The following is a 22,819-nucleotide window of genomic DNA, read 5'->3' as shown; positions in this document are numbered from 1 at the left end:
TTGGGGAAGGGTGGGAACCCAGCCAGCACGTCACTGCAGGGCCAGTGCTAACATTTTTTGCAGCTCTGTGCGAGCATTTACAGAGCTGGCCCTTCCTTATTCTGTGGTTTTTTGTTTTTTTTGTTTTTTTTACAGTTTATTTGTATTCATTTTCTAATCAGGGTCAGTGCAAGAATATTAGGCACCCTAAGTGAATCTTACAGCTTTATGCCCAGCTTTCCGCCCACCATGGCTCTCTCCACTCACACTTTCAAATTATACATTTATAATAGAATATTTTACATGAAAAATGACACAAAGTACAGTCTTTAGAAATAAAATATATCACAACAGTATGTGTATTATGTTTACATGCACTGCTGTGGTGTCAACCAGAAAACTCTGCATAAAAGCCAAAAAGACCCTTGGAACACATATGGTATTAGGACTATTGTAATGCATGTTGGGTATATACTTGGCCTTTGAAAGCCATGAGCAAACTAAATTACAATTACAACATAATAAACCTCCCATTCCAAAACAGCACTAATTACCAGCACTCAAACTGTTACCACCTTATGAAAAGATGACCCTGAAAACATTACACCAGGCCCTAAAACACCAATATACCTGCTATGAGAAAAACAGAACAAACCAAACTTTTACACATTCCTGCATTGAAATGATACATTAGCAGTGCAGAAAGACAGGTCAGGTTGAGAAACACTAATGGCAAGCAACCCAAAGAGAAAGGCTTGTCTGCGCCATGAGCACTGGTAACAGTGCGTTTAGGCTTGCGTTTGAAAAAATATGCACACAAATTTCAGGCACCCCTGAAGTAAGCACGGCAAGGCGCATGCTAACTAGTGCGCTTAGCTAGAGCGGAGTACCATGCTCCAAACAATTATGCAGACAAACATCATGCCTAATGTGGCACGAACATGTGTGCAGTGTCGACGCACTGTGCACACTGACGTCAACCTGCCAGGCTGCTCAGGTCCCTTAAGCCCAACGTGATTGGGAATGACATCAATACGGTGTGCTGAGCAGGGAGATCAAAGGAAGGTCTAAAACTCCCTAACTGCACTGTAAGTAAAACTTTTTTTTTTTTTTTTTAAACTTACTGGAGCTCAGCGCTTACTTGCTGAGTACAGAGACGTTCTCCGGCTGCGGGGGAAAGAGGGTGCTTGGCTCCTGCACGTGCTGCCTTTCAGCTGCACAAGCAGCTAAGTCCACGCTGGAAATCGGCTACCGGACCAAGGCACACCTCTGAGGGACCACGGAAATCACCGTAGGAATTTCTCAACTGGAGTAGGGACCTTTAGGTATCACTGCAATACTCCTCCACATCCATGAACTTATCCAGGGATGGAAAGGAGATGGACTGATTCAAATGAAAGTCCAACACCACTTTGGGCAAGAAAGAGGGAAAAGTACGCAGCTGTAACACACCCTTGGAGTCACCCAAAGCAATGGCTCCTGGCAAGACAAAGCCTGCAGCTCAGAAATTCAATGAGCAGAACATATAGCCACCAGGAACACAGTCTTCAAGGTCAACAACTATAAGGAAAGGCTATGCAATGGTCAGAACATAGGGCCAGCCAAGAAATCCAGCACCAAGTTAAGGACTCCACAAAGGAACCGGTAACCTCAAGGGAGGCTAAGATGCTTCACTCCCTTCAAAAAACGGACTACATCAGGATGGGACAATAAGGAATCACCATTCACAGTGACCCCTGAACCAGGCAAAAGCCACAACCTGCACCTTCAAGGAATTAAGGGACAATCCTTTATTCAACCCATCTTGCAAAAAATCTAGAATGAGCGGGATCTTAACTGAACGAAGAAGAACCCCACGCTCCTCACACCAGGCCTCAAACACTCTCCAAACCCGCACATAGGCTGAGGAAGTGGAGAATTTCGAGTGCAGAATAAGGTGAAAATCACCACGGAAGAATACCCAACGCTTCAACAAGTGTGCCCTCTCAAGGGCCAAATTGTAAGACAGAACAGAGTCAGATCCTTGTGAAGAACCGGACACTGCTGTAACAGATCTCGGCATGGTGGAAGCCAAAGAGTGGTTTCCACCAGGAGTTTTTGCAAATCCGCATACCACGGACGCCTGGGCCAATCCGGCACCACCAAGTGTACTAGCTGCCTGTGGCCTTTGATTTTGCGAATCATCCTGCCCAGCAATGACCACGGAGGAAAGGCATAAAGCAATCTGTCTTCTGGACAGACCTGTACGAGAGCATTTATGCCCAGATACAACGGATCTCTCCTGCAACTATAGAAACGAGGAACTTTCACATTGCAAGAAGGCTCCAACAGGTCTAGAAATGGAAGGCCCCAGCAATCCATAATCATCTGAAACGCCTCGGTAGACAACACCCATTCTCCTGGGTCCAGATTCTCTCTGATGAGAAAGTCCATTCTTACATGGTCTTTTCCTACAACATGAGAGGCCACGATAATCTGTAGATGACCTTCCACCCATTCCATAAGTTGGTCTATTTCCTGCAACACTTGCTGACTCTTGGTTCCTCCCTGGCAATTGATGTAGGCCACCGTCATGTTGTCAGACATCACGTGGACCGCTTCATTCTGCAGCCTGTGGCTGAACTACAAGCATGCCAACCAGACCCCCCGGGCTTCCAGACAATTGATGTTCCAGCAGGGCTCCTCAGCATTCCAACACCCTTGGGTCATCATCTCCTGACAGTGAGCTCTCCAACCCTGGAGACCTGCATCTGTCATAAGTACCAACCAGGTCAGGAAGGACAAGGAAACTCCTTTTCTCAGATGAGCCTCCTGCAACCACCACTGGAGGTGAGAGCAGACTTCCATCGGCAAGTGGAATTGAATCAAATAGTCCTGAGAATGCGGGTTCCAACGAGACAGTGAGCGCTGAAGAGGACGCATATGTGCTCTTGCCCATGGCACTGCTTCCAGGGTTGCCATCGAGCTGAGCACCTGTAGAAAGGACCACACCATCTGGTGTGTAGTGTTCACCAGATGACGCACCTGAGACATCAATTTCTGAATTTGAACTTCTGGCAGGAAAACCTTGTCCTGTCCTGTGTTGAATGAACACTCAAATACTCCAACCACTGGGATGGCTGAAGACTGCTCATGGCCAGGTTCACCACCCAACCGAGCTCCTGCAACAAGGAGATCACCTTGTGCGTCACCAGGTGTGTCTCTTCCTGAGACTTGGTTCGAATCAGCCAGTTATCAAAGTATGGAGTGCACCAGGATCCCTTCTCTTCCCAAGGCCACCGCTACTATCACCATAACCTTGGAAAACGTTCTGGGGGCGGTGGCTAGACCAAAGGGCAGTGTCTGAACTGATAATGGTACCCCAACGCTGCAAAACATAGAAAACGGTGTTCCAAATGGATGGGAATACGAAGATAGGCCTCGGACATATCCAGGGAGGTCAGAAATTCCCCCGACTGCATTGCCATTATCACAGAGTGTAATGTTTCCATGCAAAAATGAGTCACTTTTAAATGACAGTTGACCCTTTTGAGATCCAGGATGGGTTGAAACGAACCCTCCTACTTGGGCACAACAAAATAAATGGAATATCGCCCCATACTTGATATGTGGGCACTGGGAACCACAGCCCTCAGCCTGAGGAGCCTTTGAAGAGTAGACTCATTTGCTTCTTCTGCAGGGAGAGGCAAGGAGACACCATAAACGTGTCCTGAGGAACACTGAACACTGCAAAATTCCAGCTCATATTCTTCTTGTATCAGCTCCAGGACCCACTAGTCTGATGTGAACTTGACCCACTTCCAATAAAAGAGAGACACACATCCCCTTATCTCTTGTTCCTGAAGGTAGGTCAGTAAACCTTCATTGGAAATCTCGGGAAGGTCTTGCACCTGAGCCTGCTCCTCTCTTGGGCTGTCTGGGATGAAAGGACTGATCTGCCCAAAGGCCAAGTCCTTTGAAAGGTCTACCCTTTGTAGGGACGAAACCGCTTGGAAGCCTAGAGACGACCCCATCATACCAAAGGGGTGTTGCAATTGCTTCTTATCCTCCAGCAACAGAGGAAGCGGCGATTTGCCCCACTTACTGGCCAGTTTTCCAACTCACTCCCAAACAAGAGCGAGCCTTTAAAGGGCATCTTTGTAAGATTAACTTTGGAGACTGCATCAGCGGACCAATTTTGCAACCAGAGTTGACGCCTGGCCACTATCACCGAAGCCACTCCCCTGGCCGATGTACAGACCGAATCGCAGCCCACTTCTGCTAAAAAGGCAGCAGCAGGCTTCATAACCATTCTGGAATTCCCTCCAGAATCATAACCTCCTGAGGGAGAAGTAGACAAGATTGCGCCACTAGGGAGCAACAAGAAGTTATCTGTAAAGTCATTGCAAATGCTTCAAAGGCTTGCTTAAGGTTAGCCTCAATCCTCCTATCATGCACATCCTTCAAGGCTGCTCCTCCCTCCATGGGGATAGTCTGCTTAGAGAAGGCACATACCAGTGCATCCACTTTGGGAAAATGCAAATGCTCTTGCACAGCTGGATCCAGGGGTACAGGCTTTCCAATGTCCGACCTCCTTTAAAATTTGCCTCTGGGGCGTCCCATTCAAGATCAATCAATCCCTGAATGGCATCCATCACAGAGAAAAACAAGAGCTTTACACAAGGAAACCAAAATGGGATTCTTCTTCGGCTCTGGCATGGCATCCGCACCAGCTGCTTTCAAAGTCTGGGAAATCAGGGCTAGCAGTTCATCTCTATGAAAGAACCGAAATATGGTGTGATACGGTTCCAGACCCGGAGGTATTTCTCCATCTTCCAAGGAATCATGATCTGCCTCATCATCAGTGCCATCTAGGTTCCTGTCGGGAATACCCGCAGGGAGCAGAGGTGAGCCTCATCGCTTTAGCATAAGGACTGGAAGAGGGAGGAGTCACCGGCTGAGGGTCCAACCTGACAGGATTGGGTGAAGCTAAGGACTGTTCCTGAAGAAAAGCTTGTAAGCCTTGAAAAGATTCCACCCAAGAAAACCAGTGGGCTCAAACCAAGTCCAGAAGGAACTGGAGCAGGGTTCACAGAACTACCCTCTCCGGCAGAGGAGCTAGTCAAGGGAGAATCAAGGTCTGGCGTCCCTCCAGCCAAAGCCGTAACCAACCCATCATCAGAATGGAGGAGCCAGGATTAGCAAAATCCAAGGAAGACAACTCACCCCGAGTGTCCGAACAGCGCTGACATGTTAAAAGATAGGTCAGGCTGAGAAGCTTTAATATGACAAGCAACACAGAGAAAGGCGCTTAGACTTCTTGTTTACTGGTGCCATTGCGGCAGTAATCATGCGTCTGAACTGCTCGAGCTCAAAAACTTATGCGAAAATTAAGCGCCAGAGAGGCAAACATGGCAAGGCACACACACAACTTGTGCGCCAAGCAAAGTGTTTGAAACAGTGCAAAACTGGTGTGCGCAAAGGCATGCCAAAAATGAGCGCACAACTCGTGTGGAGGAGACGCATTGAGCACATCGACAACCTGAAGAGGGGAGGAATCACGCACAGGAGCGCGCTAAAATACTGCTGCAGCTTTCCTCACGGCATGCAAGCACAAAGCCTAATTGCGGGGCCTAGCCCACTGGGGCTGCTCAACCCACCAGGCTGCCTAGTTCCCCAACTCCAACAGGAGCAGGAACGAATGTTGGGATGGCACACCGATCACAGACACTAAAGTAAGTCCTAAAAAACTCTTCTGTCTGTATCTGAAGGTAAAACGTTTGCTTTTTTTTTTTTTAAAAACCTTACCTGAGCTCAGCGCTTACTGGTCCCCGGCTGTGGGGGGGAGAGGACATCTGCCATCATCGCCGCGCTCAGCCTCCTGCACCCACTGCCTTTCATCTAAACGAGCAACTAAGTCCACGACAGGAAACCCAGCTACCAGACGATGGCACATCTCTGAGGGACCACAGAAATCACTTCAGGAATTCTCAACTGGGGAAGGGAAGGAGAGCAAGTTGAAGTCACAATATATATATATATATGGAAGGAGAAATTTGACTTAAGGAAAAAAAGCCCTGCTCTCCTGCAGTGATACCAAAAGGTCCCTTCCCGTTGAGAATTCCTGAAGTGATTTCTGTGGTCCCTCAGAGATGTGCCATCGTCTGGTAGCTGGGTTTCCGTTCGTGCTTCAACTTACTCCTTCTCCATCTGCTGGCAGGGGAGCATAACCCACTGGGTCCTGAGTCCATCTGTCTACACGCTAGGAAAGGTAGAATTGCCAATTGCTTCAACAGCTTTTAATGCATTAGTTAGGTTAAATTCATCACACAAAGAGGATTTAAAAAATTATTTTGACATTTCAACGATTGGAATATACCATCTTTGGGAATGTGCATTTCTTATATTTTTGTATTTTGCCTTTTCTTCAGTATTCCACTGTTCAGAGTCTGGTCTCTCAGGCTTTCCACTTCTGTTTTGCCTGCATAGTTCTGTTTCTAATTTGTATTTCTTATTCTGTATTAGATAAGTGTTTGTCTATGTTGTGAATCTATGACAGAGATGCAGTATTTCTGCTACTGTTCAGGGATGGCCAACTACAGTCCTCGAGAGTCATAAACAGGCCAGGTTTTCAGGATAGCCACATTGAATATACATAAGGTATATTTGCATGCAAATCTCTTATATGCATATTCTCTGGATATCCTGAAAACCTGGCCTGTTTATGGCTCTTGAAAACAGGGTTGGCCACTCCTGGTGTAGTTTCTCTATAGGGTTTTATAGCAGTCCAGGCTGCTTGTTTGCCTAGTAAGTGGTATACTAATGTTCTAGGACCTGATATAATGTTTGCATTGCTGCCTTTTCATAGATACGGTTGCTGCTGTTTGAGTCCTGAGAGTTAGTGCTGTTATGATATGGTATGGTAAGGTTCTAGGTGTGGTTTTTGTTTTTTTTTTTGCAGGGGTTTTTATTACTTCACAAAGTGTTTAGCAGTGGAGTGAGTTTGTTTTGCATTTACCTAGGTAACACAAAAATGTAATATATTTTTTTGTATGTAATAGCTCAGTTCCACACCTGTTGCAAATCTTAAGTTCTTATGATTATTGCTGTTTTATTGTAGTTATGATATTCTCTGCATTTTTGGAAAGCGTATTTATGAAAGAATACATTGTTTTATTAAGTGATTGTATCTGATGTTTCTGTTAAGTGCCCTTTGTTTGCTTTTTACATATTATGTATTAATAAACTGCAATAAATATAAAATCAATACATACAAATAAGTCAGTCTTTTTTAATGTAGATAAGTGCTTGAAATAATGAAATATTTTAAAACACCATTCATGATGCATGATGGCTGTTGCAGACTACTTAGAAATCCATTGTCAGGTGTACTCTAAGGCAGTGTTTTCCAACCTTCTCATGCCCAGGGAACATCTATATTAACATAATTGTTATGTGGCACATCAACCTCCATTGGGCAGGCAGTGTAGACATGGAGAGGACTCATATGGCAAAAGAAGAGCTAGAGAATCACTGAAAGCCCCACCAACCTCTCAATTTTAAAACAAAGGGCAAGGGGCAAAGACACATACATGAACCCCGCATGATGCACCAGCTCCATCTATATGCAAGTGCAGGAGAAGGAAGAAGCCTCTGTGGTGTGGGCAGCCAGCTCAGTTAGTTAGTTACCCATTTGCCGGATGTGGCTGCCAGAGCTGCTGCTGCCAACACTCAAAGTCAGACATATCCAGTGCTCAGTGCATGTTCTTCCCATCTCACTCAGCCTGGGGATAAGACAGAATCTGGAAGGACTCAAAGACAAGGAAAATGAGGAGGTATTATGTGCAGTGTATGTGTTGCACAAAGTGGGTCCCAGTTATCCAAGTCCTACATGCTACCCAGTAATTACCACATTCCAGGGTTGATGTGTAGCTAGGAAGAGGAGGCCGATTACACATGTTCTCAGAAAAGAGCTTCTACAAGTTTAAGAACCACCATCTTGACTCTTGTTGCTATGAGGTGCTGACAGCAGAGCCCAGATGTTGGTTTGGATCTGAGCATCAGGCAATTGTGACTTTTCTGTGGCACACCTGATAAGGTGTGAAGGCACACTGGTTGGGAAACACTGTTCTAAGGCATTATTTATTGATAAGAGTACAAACTAGTAGGACTCAAACCTGTCTTTTGCCTATTCATGCTAACCTATATAAAAGTTTTATATAAAAGTTTTCAAATAAGTTTTCAAATAAATAACCTTGGGCCCCCCCCCAAAAAAAAAATCAGTTCTGGCAGTGCCACTGTATTAAACAAATACTTGAGTTCTGGGTTCACTAAAGACCCTGGAGAAAGACCATTGATAGTTGACAAGAACATGGATGACAGTGGGATAGATGCAACCCCATTTACAGAAGAAAATGTATGGTAAGAGCTTAGAAAACTGAAAGAGGGCAAGGCCATGGGGGCTGGATGGGTTATATCCCAGGATACTAACTGGTTGATTTTAAAAGCCGTACTTGCGCCAAAGCAAGTACGGCTTTTAACGTGTGACTCGGCCTGGTGCGTGCCACGCGGATTTTAAAACCCACGCGGGTAATGGCATAAAAACTTTAATCCTTTCAAGATTTACCTCAGCTGTTTTTTCTTATAGGGAGAGCAGTTAAATGCTTCCCCCTTGCTTAAGTTAGATGCTGATCTAAATGGGACTGAAATGACAGTTAAGGACTTTAGCATTCTTTTTAGATAGATGTAAACTGGCTCATTTGTACTTATCAGCTTGGCCATATCACCAGTTACCAACGTACTCAAAACCATCTTTCTTGTACCAGTTTTTCAACCATAATTTAAAGGTCTTTTATCAGGACAATTCCTAATTTTCTGCTCTAGGCAGTTAATATTTCTGGAGATGGTCAAGGATTCAGCTACCTTTTTAACACCCTTCCCCAACTCAAAGTGTTTTTCAATCTTGATTAGTTCACCATTTGCCATGTCATCTGTATCTAGGTGTACAGTGATATGCAGCTCACCTCTGTCATATTTCTCTAGCTAGCCTCTGGAAGGCAAATAACTTCCCTTTCTCACCAGGGTTATTTCCCAATTCTGAGAAAACCAGAGAATTAAGTACAGGTACTACTTAATGTAAATAAGAAATTTTGCACGAATGCCTCAATTAGGGGAATGTATATAAGGACTGAAAATAGGGAGGAAGGGAATATAAACGGTATCATATTCTAAGCAAAGTAAAACATCCAAAGATACTTTAAAATATCCCAAAATATTTAGTCAGGACTATAGTTCTACTTCTTTTGGGAGAAAGGAGGAAAGGAAGCTTCTTGTGTTCCAAATTATAAATTTTTGTATAGTCATTTAGATACAAAAGTATTAAGCTCCAATTTATATTATGTTATTGTACACTAAAAAATGGTTGTCCATTAGAGTTTTTCTATAAAATTATACTCTCCCTCACTAACTGGTCCTAATATGCTGGCAAAGAGTTCCATATATAGTCACAAGTCAAGCTCTCCAAAAGTCTCTTATGGACATTTTTATACTCTGCAAAACCTGGAAATGGGAGTACAGTGAACATAATTGGGCATTTCATTAACTACAAGTTATGTTCAATTGGTAAATTCAGTCATTAATAGAAATCAGACATTATTAAAGAAAATTATGTCCAAGAAAAAGTTTGAAGCTTTAGTTAATTTCGTAAACATGCATTTTATTTTATTTCTGATTGGGTCACAGTTTAACGTACACACAAAAAAGACTAACAACGAGGCATAAAATAGAAACTTTAGTTGCAATGCCACATTTTGAAAGAGACTTAAAACATGACAATAGTATGATCTAGATAATAAAAAAAAACTACACAGAGAACAGTGGTTTTACATATCAAGCTAAAATGGCAGTGAAAGTAAACTAATTCAACTCTATAAGATATTCTGAAGTATTATTTAAAAGCTGTAGGTGAGCTGCTAACAAAACAACTTAGCATGAAAACTGGCCTTTCCTTCATCTTGACAGCAATTAAATGTATTAATTAGGTGCTGTACAAATGAAAAACAGATGATGTACTCATGTTACCAAGAAAACAGCACAAATATTCCAGCTGCTCAATAAGTTAAACATCAAAACTAAATTGTGTGAAAGCAACTTGATCCTCAACAGAAACTTTTGAAAAATATAAAGCATATGAGATTTTCTTTAACAAAACTTGGGGGGGGGGGGGGGGGGGGGAGTAATTTTTTTTATTTTTTTTTATCTTACAAATAAAAGCAGATAGGTCAGTCACAACCACCCATGGAGTCTATTTTGAAAGACAGTAAGTACAAGCACTGGTAGCATATGTCGTTTGTTTTAGTTCCTATATGCATCATTTACCAGGAATGGAACAGAGCTCTCTCAACTGAGAATGTTTTTGTCTCCCTCACGCTTATTCCTCTAGTTAGGAGAAGTCCACCTTAATCAACAGCCATAGAAGCATGATAAACCACAATCAATTTTACTCATTAGCTGACATCTCCATTTTTGGTTTTTTTTTTTGCGGGAAAACACATATACAAACTTTTTTTTTTTTTATTCAAGATTAATAAAGAGATGCCCATCAGCTGCCCTCCTTAAGGCACAGGGAAGCATTGCAAAACCTAGGAAGTCACTGTGGATCAGATCCCATATCCTCAGCATAGTACAAGAATTTGAGTACTCCGCTTTAAGGTCCCCAGAACTATGCAGGAAAGGAGTAAAAGGTTGTGTTTGGAGATGGGATGGGATGGATGTGTCTGCTTATTTTTAGTAAGTTTGGGATTGTCAGCTTGTTTAGTTTTAATTGAACTAATTTGTTTTCACTGGTTTGGGGTGGGGGCAGGGAGACTTTTCATAGCCAGTCCCTTGGTGGGTGAAGGGGCTGGCTGAGGAAGTTTGTTATCATGGAGATAATTTTTTGCCGTTATGATTATTACGTTGTATTTATTATTGTGTATATTATAAGCTGATTTTGTATTTATATGCCTTTTATGCTTTTTGTTATGCATTATAATCAAAACATTTCAAAATGAAAGCAGCTTTAGGCTAGACGAGAAGGGCAGGATATTAAGTGGAAATAAAAATAGAAGGGAAGTATTTAGGGGGGTGGGGGGTGGGAGCTTAGGTGTGTTTTTATGAACTTTGGATTTGTAATGCCATATTGGTCCTGGGGGTGGCTAAAGCTCCTGACAAAGAAATGACTTTCAAAACTTAAATACATTTTTTTGGATGTAGGGAGGATAGTGGAAGGGAAGCATTTAGATATTATGTTATTTTAAGAGTGGCTAGCTGAAAGAATTGGGGGTTCAGTATGGTTTCAGGGAGGAGGGGTTACATATGGTATAATGGATTTTAGATCTGTAATAAGGTATTCCTACAGATGAAGATGTGGTCAGGATGCTATGGTCTGCGTATGGTATTTAGTATTGTAATACTGGGGATAAGAGGGTGGTCACAAATGTTCCAATAAAAGCAAAGAAATTAACTCAATTATATCAATTGCTATTGATTCAGTTTGAAATGTATTCTGTTAACTGCTTTCAACTGATTAGACATTGGGAAAAGCGATCTATGAGTTTTAAATTAGTCTCAAACAAATGAGTTTATATTGCCTTTCTTTCCATTACTGGTTTCGTACAAATATTTTTGTACATATTGTGTTGCAAAGGTGAACTTATAGGTCAGGAGGTAAGTAAAACTGATTTGAAATTTAGCAATATTTTACAGCTGTTGATTGTCTAATTGTGGATAAATTGGTGAACACTCTTTTTGTAACTGGAGCTAAATTTTATACATTCCTCGTTTGCCAACAATAAAAGAAATTAATAACATGTAGCCCATCAGTTCCGGGCCCTCCATGCTTCTCTCTGGAGTTTAGAAGTGGTACCATTGCTATGACCCTGAGCTCATTAAACTTGAGTCCCTCACTACAACAGTTGCCATGCCACATGATTTGTTTTCTCAAATTATCTTTTGTCGAAAAGTAAACATACAGAAAGAGAAAGACCCAATTTTTGCACAGTTGCACATAAGGCAGCCACATTATCTTAACCAGAGGGTACTACAACATTTTTCTGATCATATAAAATTGTATTAAAGAATTAACTTTGCATTTCATAAGTCATCCCCTTAAAATATTTATTTTCGTGATTTTTCTAACAGTAGTACTACAAGTCTATTGCGAAAGGACTTGATCTTTTTACTATACAGATCTTGAAACAAAACCGTTAATTTTTCACGGAGAGCTCCCAAAGAAGGCAGATGATGACAATCTGGTACATTCAGCAATATATGAAAGAAATCATTCCACATGTCCATATTGGGTGTCCTAGAAAGTCAATGATAAGAAATTTAATATTAAACGATTATCTACAGCTCAATATTTAATAAAAGTTGATTTAAGAATTGCCATCAGCAAAATCCCTTGATTCCTTTGGTAATACATAATCAGCACAGTAGAAGCAAAAAGTCTACAAAAGGGCTGACTCAGAACAAACAGGTACAAACTTAGATTGTAAGCCCTCTGGGGATAGAGAAATACCTACAGTACCTGAATGTAAACCGATGTGATATCTCAGATCGAATGTCAGTATATAAAAATAAATAAATAAATAAGTTTAAAACTTGTGAGCAGCAATTCCACTCTTAAGGCTTCGGCCAATACTCTAGAACAGGGATGGCCTACTCCAGTCCGCGAGAATCACAAACAGGCCAGGTGTATAGGATATCCATGATGAACATGCATAAAATGCATCCATTATATGCAAATTATTTAATGCATATTGATTGAAGATATCCTGAAAACCTGGCCTGTTTGTGGTTCTTGAGGACCAGAGTTGGCCACGCCTGCTCTAGAAAACAGAATCAAGTGAAGGAAAGGAATATTTTGCTGTGAAGGAGTGCCTCTGAAAACCCTCTTTAATGAGTGCTAGATTAGGCATCTTGTTTGGTCCACCTTAAAAGCTACAGATAGCTCAGTGGGTGGATCCAAGAGAACAGGAATATGACTCTGGGCGCAGCTGGGAACAGACAGGCCCTGGGTCTCGAGGAGAAGGCAGTTCCTGCAAGAAGCAAACACTGAAGGTAAAGAATGAATATGGATATTAGAAGTAAATGCTGAGAAATGAATATTGAATACTGAACACAAATGTTGAACTTTGAATACTGAACACAAATGCTGAGTGTGAATGTGGCTGAGGGTAAGCCACTGTTGTTAATTACCTGCCATGTATGAAGAAAGGCAGGTAATAAATGTTTTAAAATAAATAAACCAGAATCTAACTTTACCAGACGAAGGTGTAATAATAGCTACAAACAACAATTCACACCATTTCCCGACAAAAATTATATGTGAAGAGATTGGTGGTTTCATATAAACCCGGTAATCAAAGCCACTCTGTTTACATAATCATGAACCACCAGCTGCCTTCCTCCCTATAATGTTAATTTTTTGTGAAAAATATTTTTAAAGAAATTTCAAAAGTAAAGCAAAAAGTTTCCTTTAAAAATGTGCTAACCTAATGCTCATATATTAAACTGGTGTATATGTTTAAACATCAAATTGGTAAAAAGTAAATTAATGACATGAAATGATATCTTACTGCCCTCCCAACAAGGCCACATTTCAGATAGAATCCTTCATCAGGGGAAATTTCTTCTTTTGTCCTGTGTCGATTATGCGCCACTGGAAAAATTATCCCCTTCGCATTAAACAATGAATGCAAAGGTAGAGCATTGTACAACATCCATGTGTGTATATATATATATATATATATATGTATGTATATCACGTTACCTGGGAGAAATCAATGAAATGATAAAGGGGATGGAACAGCTTCCCTATGAGGAAAGGCTGAAGAGATTAGGGCTGTTCAGCTTGGAAAAAAGATGGCTGAGGGGGGATATGATAGAGGTCTTTAAAATCATGAGAGGTCTTGAACGAGTAGATGTGAATAATAGAAGGATTAGGGGGCATTACATGAAGTTAGCAAGTAGCACATTTAAGACTAATCGGAGAAAATTCTTTTTCACTCAAAGCACAATAAAGCTCTGGAATTTGTTGCCAGAGGATGTGGTTAGTGCAGTTAGTGTAGCTGGGTTCAAAAAAGGTTTGGATAAGTTCTTGGAGGAGAAGTCCATTAACGGCTATTAATCAAGTTTACTTAGGGAATAGCCACTGCTATTAATTGCATCAGTAGCATGGGATCAGTAGTATGGTGTAAAGGACTTGATCTTCCAGTCCTTTACACCACTACTGAATTCTTGTTTAATTTATTGTAATTTTAATTTATTAGTTATAGTTTTAATGTTATTAACTATGTTTCATTCTATAATTAATTTGGATTATAAAGCTTGTTGCTAATTTAATGTTCTTTGTAAACCGAGGTGATGTTTGTTAACGAGCCGCGGTATATAAAAATCCATAAATAAATAAATAAATAAATAAATAAATAATGTTTGGGTAATTGCCAGGTTCTTGTGGCCTGGTTTGGCCTCTGTTGGAAACAGGATGCTGGGCTTGATGGACCCTTGGTCTGACCCAGCATGGACATTTTTTATGTTCTTATTGTTGCTGCAAAATCCAATTACATCAAAGTAAAAGAGAAGCCTCAAAAACCAATCAAATAGCACAAACTGAATCCATGGATTTTAAACGCCCACATATCAAAAATATAAAAAAAAATACTGTTATACCAAAGATGTCCAATTTAGTTCTTCATTCATGTTGGATGGAGTTACTGTATGAAGTGTATACATCCAGAAAGCTTCTCGATGATTGAGACATGCTTGTATATTGCCCCCACCCCCCATTAGTAATTATTTGTTCTATAATAGTCCAATTTAAGTTATCGAAAGTGTGTTGCATCTCAATACAATGCTCAATTTACTGTTTTTAGGCAGAATTTATGTTCTGTTAACCGTTCCTTAAAAGCTTGTGATGTGTGCTCTATATATACTTTCGGGCATATAATTATGATAGCGTAGACCACATTAAGAGAACAACAGTCAGTAAGTGATCTCTGTTTGATCTTAAAACCAGTGACTGGATCCTGCCAATCCTTACCCTCAATGGTGTTTATACAAAAACTGCATGAACCACATTTAAAGTGCCCAGCCGTAATTGTAGAGGATTGTTCTTCCGGTAACTGGGAATGTACAAACATATCTCTGGTGTTAATGTCCCGAGATGTGGCAATCTGTGGTGGATTCTGAAACACATTATATAAAGTTAAAACATGCCAATATTTTCTTATAACTGCTACTATCTTACCCATCACTGTTTGCTTCAACACACAAACAAGCTGTGAATGTTCTTTGACAGGTTTATATTGTAATAAAGATTGGCGATTGGCAAATTTGGCCCGTTTATAAGCTCTAGATATAGCTGTATAGGGATATTCTCATGCTAGAAATTTGGCGGCCAAAATAACAGCTTGATGTTCAAACTCTATCATCTTCAAACAGATTTGTCTAATGCGAGAGAACTGGCTTATTGGTAAACCCATTTTAAATGACCTCGCATAATGACTATGAAAACAGAGTAAGTTGTTTTTATCTGTCAGTTTGTGGTAAGCTGTCGTCCCAAATTGTCCATCTCGATAAAACACAAGTACATCTAGAAATGAGATTGCATGGACCATTGTGCTGTAAATTGTAGGTTATCTAAAGTATTAATCCATATGCTACATTCTCTTAACTGATCTTCTGATGCTGTCTATACAAGAAAGATGTCATCTATATATCTATACCAACTGCGATATGCCGCCATCATTCAGATTGATATACGTACGTCGCCTCAAAAGTTGCGACATATAAATTAGCAACTGCTGATGCCCATTGGATTCCCATTGGAATCTAGTGCACTTGAAGGAAAGACTTGGATTCAAACTGGAAAAAATTATTAAATAGTACGACTTCCTTTAACTGCAGCAAAAAATCAGATGGTATACAGTGAGTATCTGATCTATTTAGTAATGCATTTTCAACCACAGATAATGCTTCTCACTGGGGAATATTAGTATAATGTGCCTGAGGCACCAGCAGTTGCCAGTTTATATGTCACTACTTTTGAGGAGACATACATATATCAGTCTGAAAGGTGGCAGTATATCGCAGGTTGGTATAGATAAATAGATGACATTTTTCTAGTATGGACAGTGTCAAAAGATCAGCTAAGAGAAATTAGCATAGGGATTAATACCTTAGATAATAACCTGCAATTTATAGTACAATGGTCCACACAACCTCTCTCGTTTCTAGATGTACATGTGTTTTATCAAGATGGACAATTTGGGACAACAGTATACCACAAACCGACAGATAAAAACTTACTCTGTTTTCATAGTCATCATGCAAGGTCATTTAAAACGGGTTTACCAGTAAGCCAGTTCTTTCGCATTAGACAAATCTGTTCGGAGATGGTAGAGTTTGAACATCAAGCTGTTATTCGAGCATGAGGATATCCCTATAAAGCTATATCTAGGGCTTATAAATGGGCCAAATTTGCTGATCACCAATCTTTGTTACAATATAAACCCGTCAAAGAACATTCACGGCTTGTTTGCCTGTTGAAGCAAACAGTAGTGATGGTTAAGACAGCAGCAGCTATAAGAAAACATTGGCATGCTTTAACTTTACATAATCTGTTTCAGGATCCACCATTGATTGCCACATCTCGGGGCATTAACAGAGATATGGTTGTACATTCCCGTTTACCAGATAAATAATTCTCTACAATTACAGCTGGGCACTTTAAATGTGATTCATGCAGTTTTTGTATCACTGTCATTAAGGGTAAGGATTGGCAGGATCTAGTCACTGGTTTTAAGATCAAATGGATATCACTTACTGACTGTCGTTCTCTTAGGGCCTCATTTTCTAAAGTATCGCAGGCCTGTGATACTTTAGAAAATCGCGCTAACGGGGGGGGCAGTCAGGCAGCAATCGCTGCCGGCATCGCACCCAATAACTACACCATAGAAGGTGTAGCTATTGGGCACGAAATAGCCAACAAAAAGGGCCTTACCTTTCCGCTGTGCATGCCGTCCTCGCGGAGTCGGCCCCGGTGACGCCCCCGACTCCTCCTCTTCCGGGGCCGACTCCGCCCTGATTTCAGTAGCGCAGGCCCGCGCTACTTTCGCTAGCTATCGCAGGCTTGCGCTAACAGGCTAACAGCACAAGCCTGCGATAACTTTGGAAAATGAGGCCCTTAATGTGGTCTACACTATCATATGTACATGCCCGAAAGTATATATAGGGAGCACGTCGCAAGCTATTAAGGTATGGTTAACTGAACATAAATCCTGCCTAAAAAGAATCAAATTGAGCATTCCTATAGTTCAATATTGTATTGAGTTGCAACACACCTTTGATAAATGAAAATGGACTATTATACAACAAATAATTACTAATTGGGGGGGGGGGGGCAATATACAAGCACATCTCAAGAGAAGCCTTTTGGATTTATAGGCTTCATACAGTAACTCCATCCGGCATGCATGAAGAACTAAATTGGACATCTTTGGTATAATAGTATTTTTTATATTTTTGATATGTGGGCGTTTAAAATCCAAGGATTAAATATGCGCTGTTTGATTGCTTTTGAGGCTTCTCTTTTACTTTGATGTAATTGGATTTTGCAGCAACAATCTGTTTCACTGGTTACTCTCAGTTACATGATGGCTGTATATACAAAAAGAGAAATGGACGTTGTACAACGCTCTACCTGTGCATACATTGTTTAATGAGAAGGAGATAATTTTTCCAGCACAGCACAAAAGAAGAAATTTCCCCTGACGAAGGATTCTATCTGAAATGTGGCCTTGTTGGGAGGGCAATAAGATATCATTTCATGCTGTTAATTTATTTTTCACCAATTTGATGGTGAAACATATACACCAGTTTATTATGAGCACTAGGTTAGCACATTTTTCAAGGAAAATGCTTCACGTTTGAAATTTCTTAAAAAATGTTTTCACAAAAAATGAACATTCTAGGGAGGAAGGTGGTTGGTGGTTCATGATTATATAAACAGAGTGGCTTTGATTACTAGGATGGTAACAGTTTCAATTTTATATGAAACCACCAATCTCTTCACATATGATTTTTAGCATTTTTATATGGATTAAAGGAAATATATTGATACACACATAGTATTGTTTTATTTCTTGAATACTGAGGAATAGTGTGAATTGTTGACAGTTTTTTAAATAAAGTCAGAGTCCAGTGTCTGGGAGTTACAGACCGCTTGTGCTCTCTCACACTTGCAACATAAGAGAGACCTAGGTTATTTTTCAATAAAGATTTTTTTTCCTTAGGCACAAAATGGGAAAATGTCCTCTCTGGATAAGGCCTATAGTTTACAATAAATTTAAGGCATGAAGCCAGCCCTGTGGTTCAGCATTAGACTTGATTTTTTAGTTGGGTGTCCAACATTGCCACCAGAGCCTGGCATGCTGCAAAGGTGATAGAAACCAAGGAACAAGGGAAGATGGCTGCTCTAGCAGACTGCTAGCCACAGAGCAATACAGAGAGAATATCAGAGGAGACTTCTCCTGCCCTCAAGGATTTTGAGTTGCTATGGCATGTAGTCATTAGTGAGAAAATGATGGGAAAAAAGGAAATAAATAACTTATTTTCCTGTTTTAATTTAAGTACACTATCATTTCCTCACTCACCAGACCCTGACCCAAGAATTTACTTACTTAATGCCTTTCATCTTTGCTGGATCTCATCCCTATCAAACTCAGGGTAAGCTTCAGTTGTGCTAGTGGTGTTTGGGTGTTTTTCCGGCATGGCACATGCGTGAGTAAAACAATGGTACTGGCGCTATTTTCACCTTCATTACTGGCAAGGCAGGAGCAATGGTGGTAGTGGAACAAGAAGCTTAAGAACATAAGAAATTGCCATACTGGATCAGACCAAGGGTCCAGCAAGCTCAGCATCGTGTTTCCAACAGTGGCCAATCCAGGTTACAAGCACCTGGCAAGTACCCAAACCTTAAATAGATCCCATGCTACTAAAGCCAGTAATAAGCATTGGCTAATTCCCAAGTCAACTCGATTTATAGTTTATGGACTTCTCCAGGAATGTATTCAACTCTTTTTTAAAACCAGCTACACTAACTGCCTTAACCACATCCTCTGGCACGGTGCTATGAACCTAGAAGTGCCAGTGAGTTAGGGAACTGGCACTGCAACTTAGAGGCATGCTGGGCCAGTGGCAGTAAAGATGCGAGTGTGGTGGTTACTCCTGCCACATCTGCTTTATGTTCTCATGAGGGAGCCCTGGGTAACATAGGAGTTCTGGGAGGAGGGACAGAAGGGGTACAATGCCATTTCATCCTGTCATTTTGTGATGTGGTTTTATACTACCCTCCATTAAAAGACAGTAAATGTCCTGTCCAAAAGGGTGTACTGCTTTGTAAATTAAATTTGTGAAATTGAATAGGTTTGTATACAAGTTTTAGCTTTAACCATTTATGCAATTGTAATGTTATAAGAAAGAACATAAGAAAATGGGTCAGACCAAGGGTCCATCAAGCCCAGCATCCCGCTTCCAACAGTGGCCAATCCAGGCCAAAGAACCTGGCAAGTACCCAAAATTAAATACTTTTATGAAGCATAATATTCTTTGTGTTCACAAGTTATATAAATAAAAACTTTACATAATAGCCTCCTCTGAACTGGGATTAATTACCAATTAGAGCCTCTATCCCAAATATTTATGAACATTTGATATTCCACCTTGTCCCAAGTTGGTCTTAAGGCTGATTAAAATATAGAAGCAATAGAACAGCTTACAGTCAAATCAGAATTTGCAATTAATGAAGCATTGGGCTCCATTATAGGAAATCCCATTTGTGAATAGTTTCAAGACCCAAATGTTGTGTATAACAGATTCCTTTGTAAAGGATTCAAGAAGTTGGATCGAATATGTGATCTTAGGGGAAGGTCTGGTTAAAAAGCTTTGCCTTCGTTTTTTTTTTGTTTTTTTTTCCCCTGAATTTAGGGTAGCATGGCTAGTGGTACTTTGTTCCATATGTTCGGTGCTCAACTGCTTAAAGCACGGAGTCTCATGCAGGACATTCTGCCAGCGGTCAGGGGCAGAGAGAACAGAAAAGCCATTTCAGCTAATGAAGTCCCTTGAGGGCGCATAAGGGAAGAGATGTTAAGAGGTATTCAGGGGCCTGTTCATTCAAGCTTTTGTAGACAAAGTAGATGGTTTTAAATGTTATCCTGTTTTCTACTGGGAGCCAGTGAAGATGATGTAGAATAGGCTTGATATGATCAGTTGGTTTTGCACCTACCAAAATTCTCATGGCCGTACTTTGTAGGAGATAGAGGCGCTTCAAAATATTTTGAGAGTTGCTGTTGTACAAGGAATTGCAGTAATAGGTTCAGCTGGTGATTAATGAATGGATTACAGTAGCAAGAATGCATTTATCAAGGGATAGACTATTAAATGTATACCCTAGAGCAGGGGCAGGCAAACTATGGCTTGCAGGCCAAAACCAGCCCATCATGTTTCATCCAGCCTGTCTCTCTCTAAAAACAAAAAGGTATGTTATGTGCGGCCCGCACCATATGTCAGCCAGGAAGAGGACCTGTCCTGCACTGTTGTGCTGTGTAGTGTCATGCAGGCAGAATTCCCAACCCAGCAAGAAGAAGAATGGCACCGTGGACTGATCCCACATTTCCTGTCCTCCTCCCCTCTTATCAAGGATCCAGGCCTAACTCATGAAAATGCTTTTCTCCAGGAAAATATTACTTGTTTGCAAAACTTTTTTTAGTTGCTATATATCTCTAAGAGCTTAAAAAAACCCATAGTTGTGCAGCAATCAGAAGAGCCATTTAGGCTAGACAGCGCAATTGGAGTTGCAGCTTTCTCTCGCAGTGCGGGGTCCAGCTGGAAGTTGATTTTGTTGCATGGAGGAGAGTGAGGAGAGCTTAGATTACTAAAACTGTTTTGTTTTCCGCTCAGCGTTAAGCCATTGCCGCTCCTGTGCAGCACAGGAAGAGGTGTTCTGCATGTGGGGATCACAAGGACATTCTGCTACCATGAGGACTGTGCGATATGCACATGAGTGGCAAGGAGGGTTTCTCAGAAAAGGTTCTAGCCATCGGGGAGGTTAAACAAGCTAAAAAACCAGCAGTCTCGGAAGTCAGTCCCAGGCTCTCAGACAGAGCTGGAAAGAGTGGGAATGGTGGCCAATTTAGAAGAGACCCCAAGGTGCCGTGGAGAGATATGTTGGCTAGGTTCCCACCCCCAGCCAGCAAGAACAGGCCCTGTATGGTGGTGGGCCCGAAGTTGACCTGCTGGCGGGCTTCAGCACCCAGCTGGCAGGAAGATGACAACGATGATGCTGGCAGGAAGGGTGAGTCACATGGTGGGACGAGAAGGGGTGAAAGTGGGAAGTTACTGAGGGGAGACAAGGGAAAGGAGTGAAAAGGGAAGGGAGTGGAGATATGTGACAGAGGGAAGAAGTGAGTAGGGGGAGGTGAGTGACAGAGGGCAGGAGAGATTGAAGGCTTTCACTGAGAGGGAAGGGAGTGAGTGGGAGGAAGTCAGAGGGAAGGGAATTAAGAGGAGGAAGTCTGTCAGAGGGAAGAGAGTGAGTGGGGGAAGGGAGCCTGACAGAGGGAAGAGGATAAGAATGAGGGGAAAGGAAGGGGTTTGAGTGGATGAGTTTGAATGACAAAGAAGGGAGTGAGGGGTGAATAACAACGGGAAGCGTGAGTGGGAATGAGGGGACTGAGTAGGAGGATAAGTGACTGATAGAGGAGAGGGAAAGGAGTGAATGACTGAAAGGTGCATTAGAGGGAAGTGAGAATAGAGGTTAGAAAGGTTAGTTTTAAGTACTTGTGTTTGATATATATATTTTTTAATATATTGTTTATAATTGAAAAATATATTGATATTTATTTAGAACCAATTCTTTATTTTAAATATAAAGAAAAGTAGCTGGGAGGAATTATTAATAAAGGGGGGAAAATAGTTGGAGAAATTAATAATTGAGAAAGAAATTACAAATTATTTTAATTGTAATTGTTTAAAGAAAAAATGTTTAATTGTATTTATATTTAACTTGTATATTATGAAAATTTCAATAAAAATATTAAGCACTAATATTTAATTGATTTTTTAGAAATGTTTTAACCTTTTTTATTCTTAATTATATGTTCTTAACTGTTTTGAAATATTTTTATTAGTATATCATGATTGATTTTATATTTATTTTGTTTTATGAGGAATGGATTTCTATTTTTGCATTGCTATACTTGCTTGTACTGGTTTCCAGTTTAGTTTTTTTGTCTGAACCTGTTTTATACTTTATGGATTTTTTAAATTTTTATTTGGTGAGAGTCTGTCTGTGTTCTGCATTTGTGACTGAGGTAAGGTAGTCTGCTAGCCAGGAAAACGCCTTGCACCTCTTAGTTTGAAGGTCTTGCTGATTTTGTTAGATGCTGGGATACATGATTGAAGGGGCTCCTTGGATGCTAAATTGATGGTGCTTAAGCTTGCTCGATACTGAAATGCCTGCAAGTGCTGGGGATTTGGTTGTCATGTTGAGGAGCTTTAAGGGGGACTCCACCCGGCCCTCGTTGCAGTCGATAACTTGTAATGTGGGCTCCAGCACAAAAAAGTTTGCCTACCCTTGCCCTAGACTTAGAGGATAGGCAGAATAGGGGAGATATGAAAGATTTAAATATCTTCAAGTTTTCAAGCAAAGGAAGTGGGCCTCTTTCAAAGGAAAGGAGGCTCTAGAACAGGGGTGGCCAACTCCGGTCCTGGAGAGCCACAAACTGGCCCGGTTTTCAGGATAGCCACAATGAATATGCAT

General features: G+C 41.0%; 1 protein-coding gene across 3 annotated transcripts in view; it reads right to left on the bottom strand.

Moving 5' to 3' along the window:
- Positions 1 to 9,652: 9,652 nt before the first annotated feature.
- BUB1 (BUB1 mitotic checkpoint serine/threonine kinase) overlaps positions 9,653 to 22,819 on the bottom strand; it is a 403,183-nt gene continuing 390,016 nt past the window's right edge. For all 3 annotated transcript variants that reach the window (XM_029594322.1, XM_029594320.1, XM_029594321.1), the window contains one exon: positions 9,653 to 12,304. In XM_029594322.1, the coding sequence (XP_029450182.1) occupies positions 12,115 to 12,304 (190 nt within the window). In that variant the 3' untranslated portion in view covers positions 9,653 to 12,114. The remainder of the gene's footprint in view (positions 12,305 to 22,819) is intronic.

This window comes from Rhinatrema bivittatum, chromosome 3 (assembly GCF_901001135.1).
Source record: "Rhinatrema bivittatum chromosome 3, aRhiBiv1.1, whole genome shotgun sequence".
NCBI lineage: Eukaryota > Metazoa > Chordata > Amphibia > Gymnophiona > Rhinatrematidae > Rhinatrema > Rhinatrema bivittatum.
This window is presented reverse-complemented; position numbering and strand designations above follow the sequence as displayed.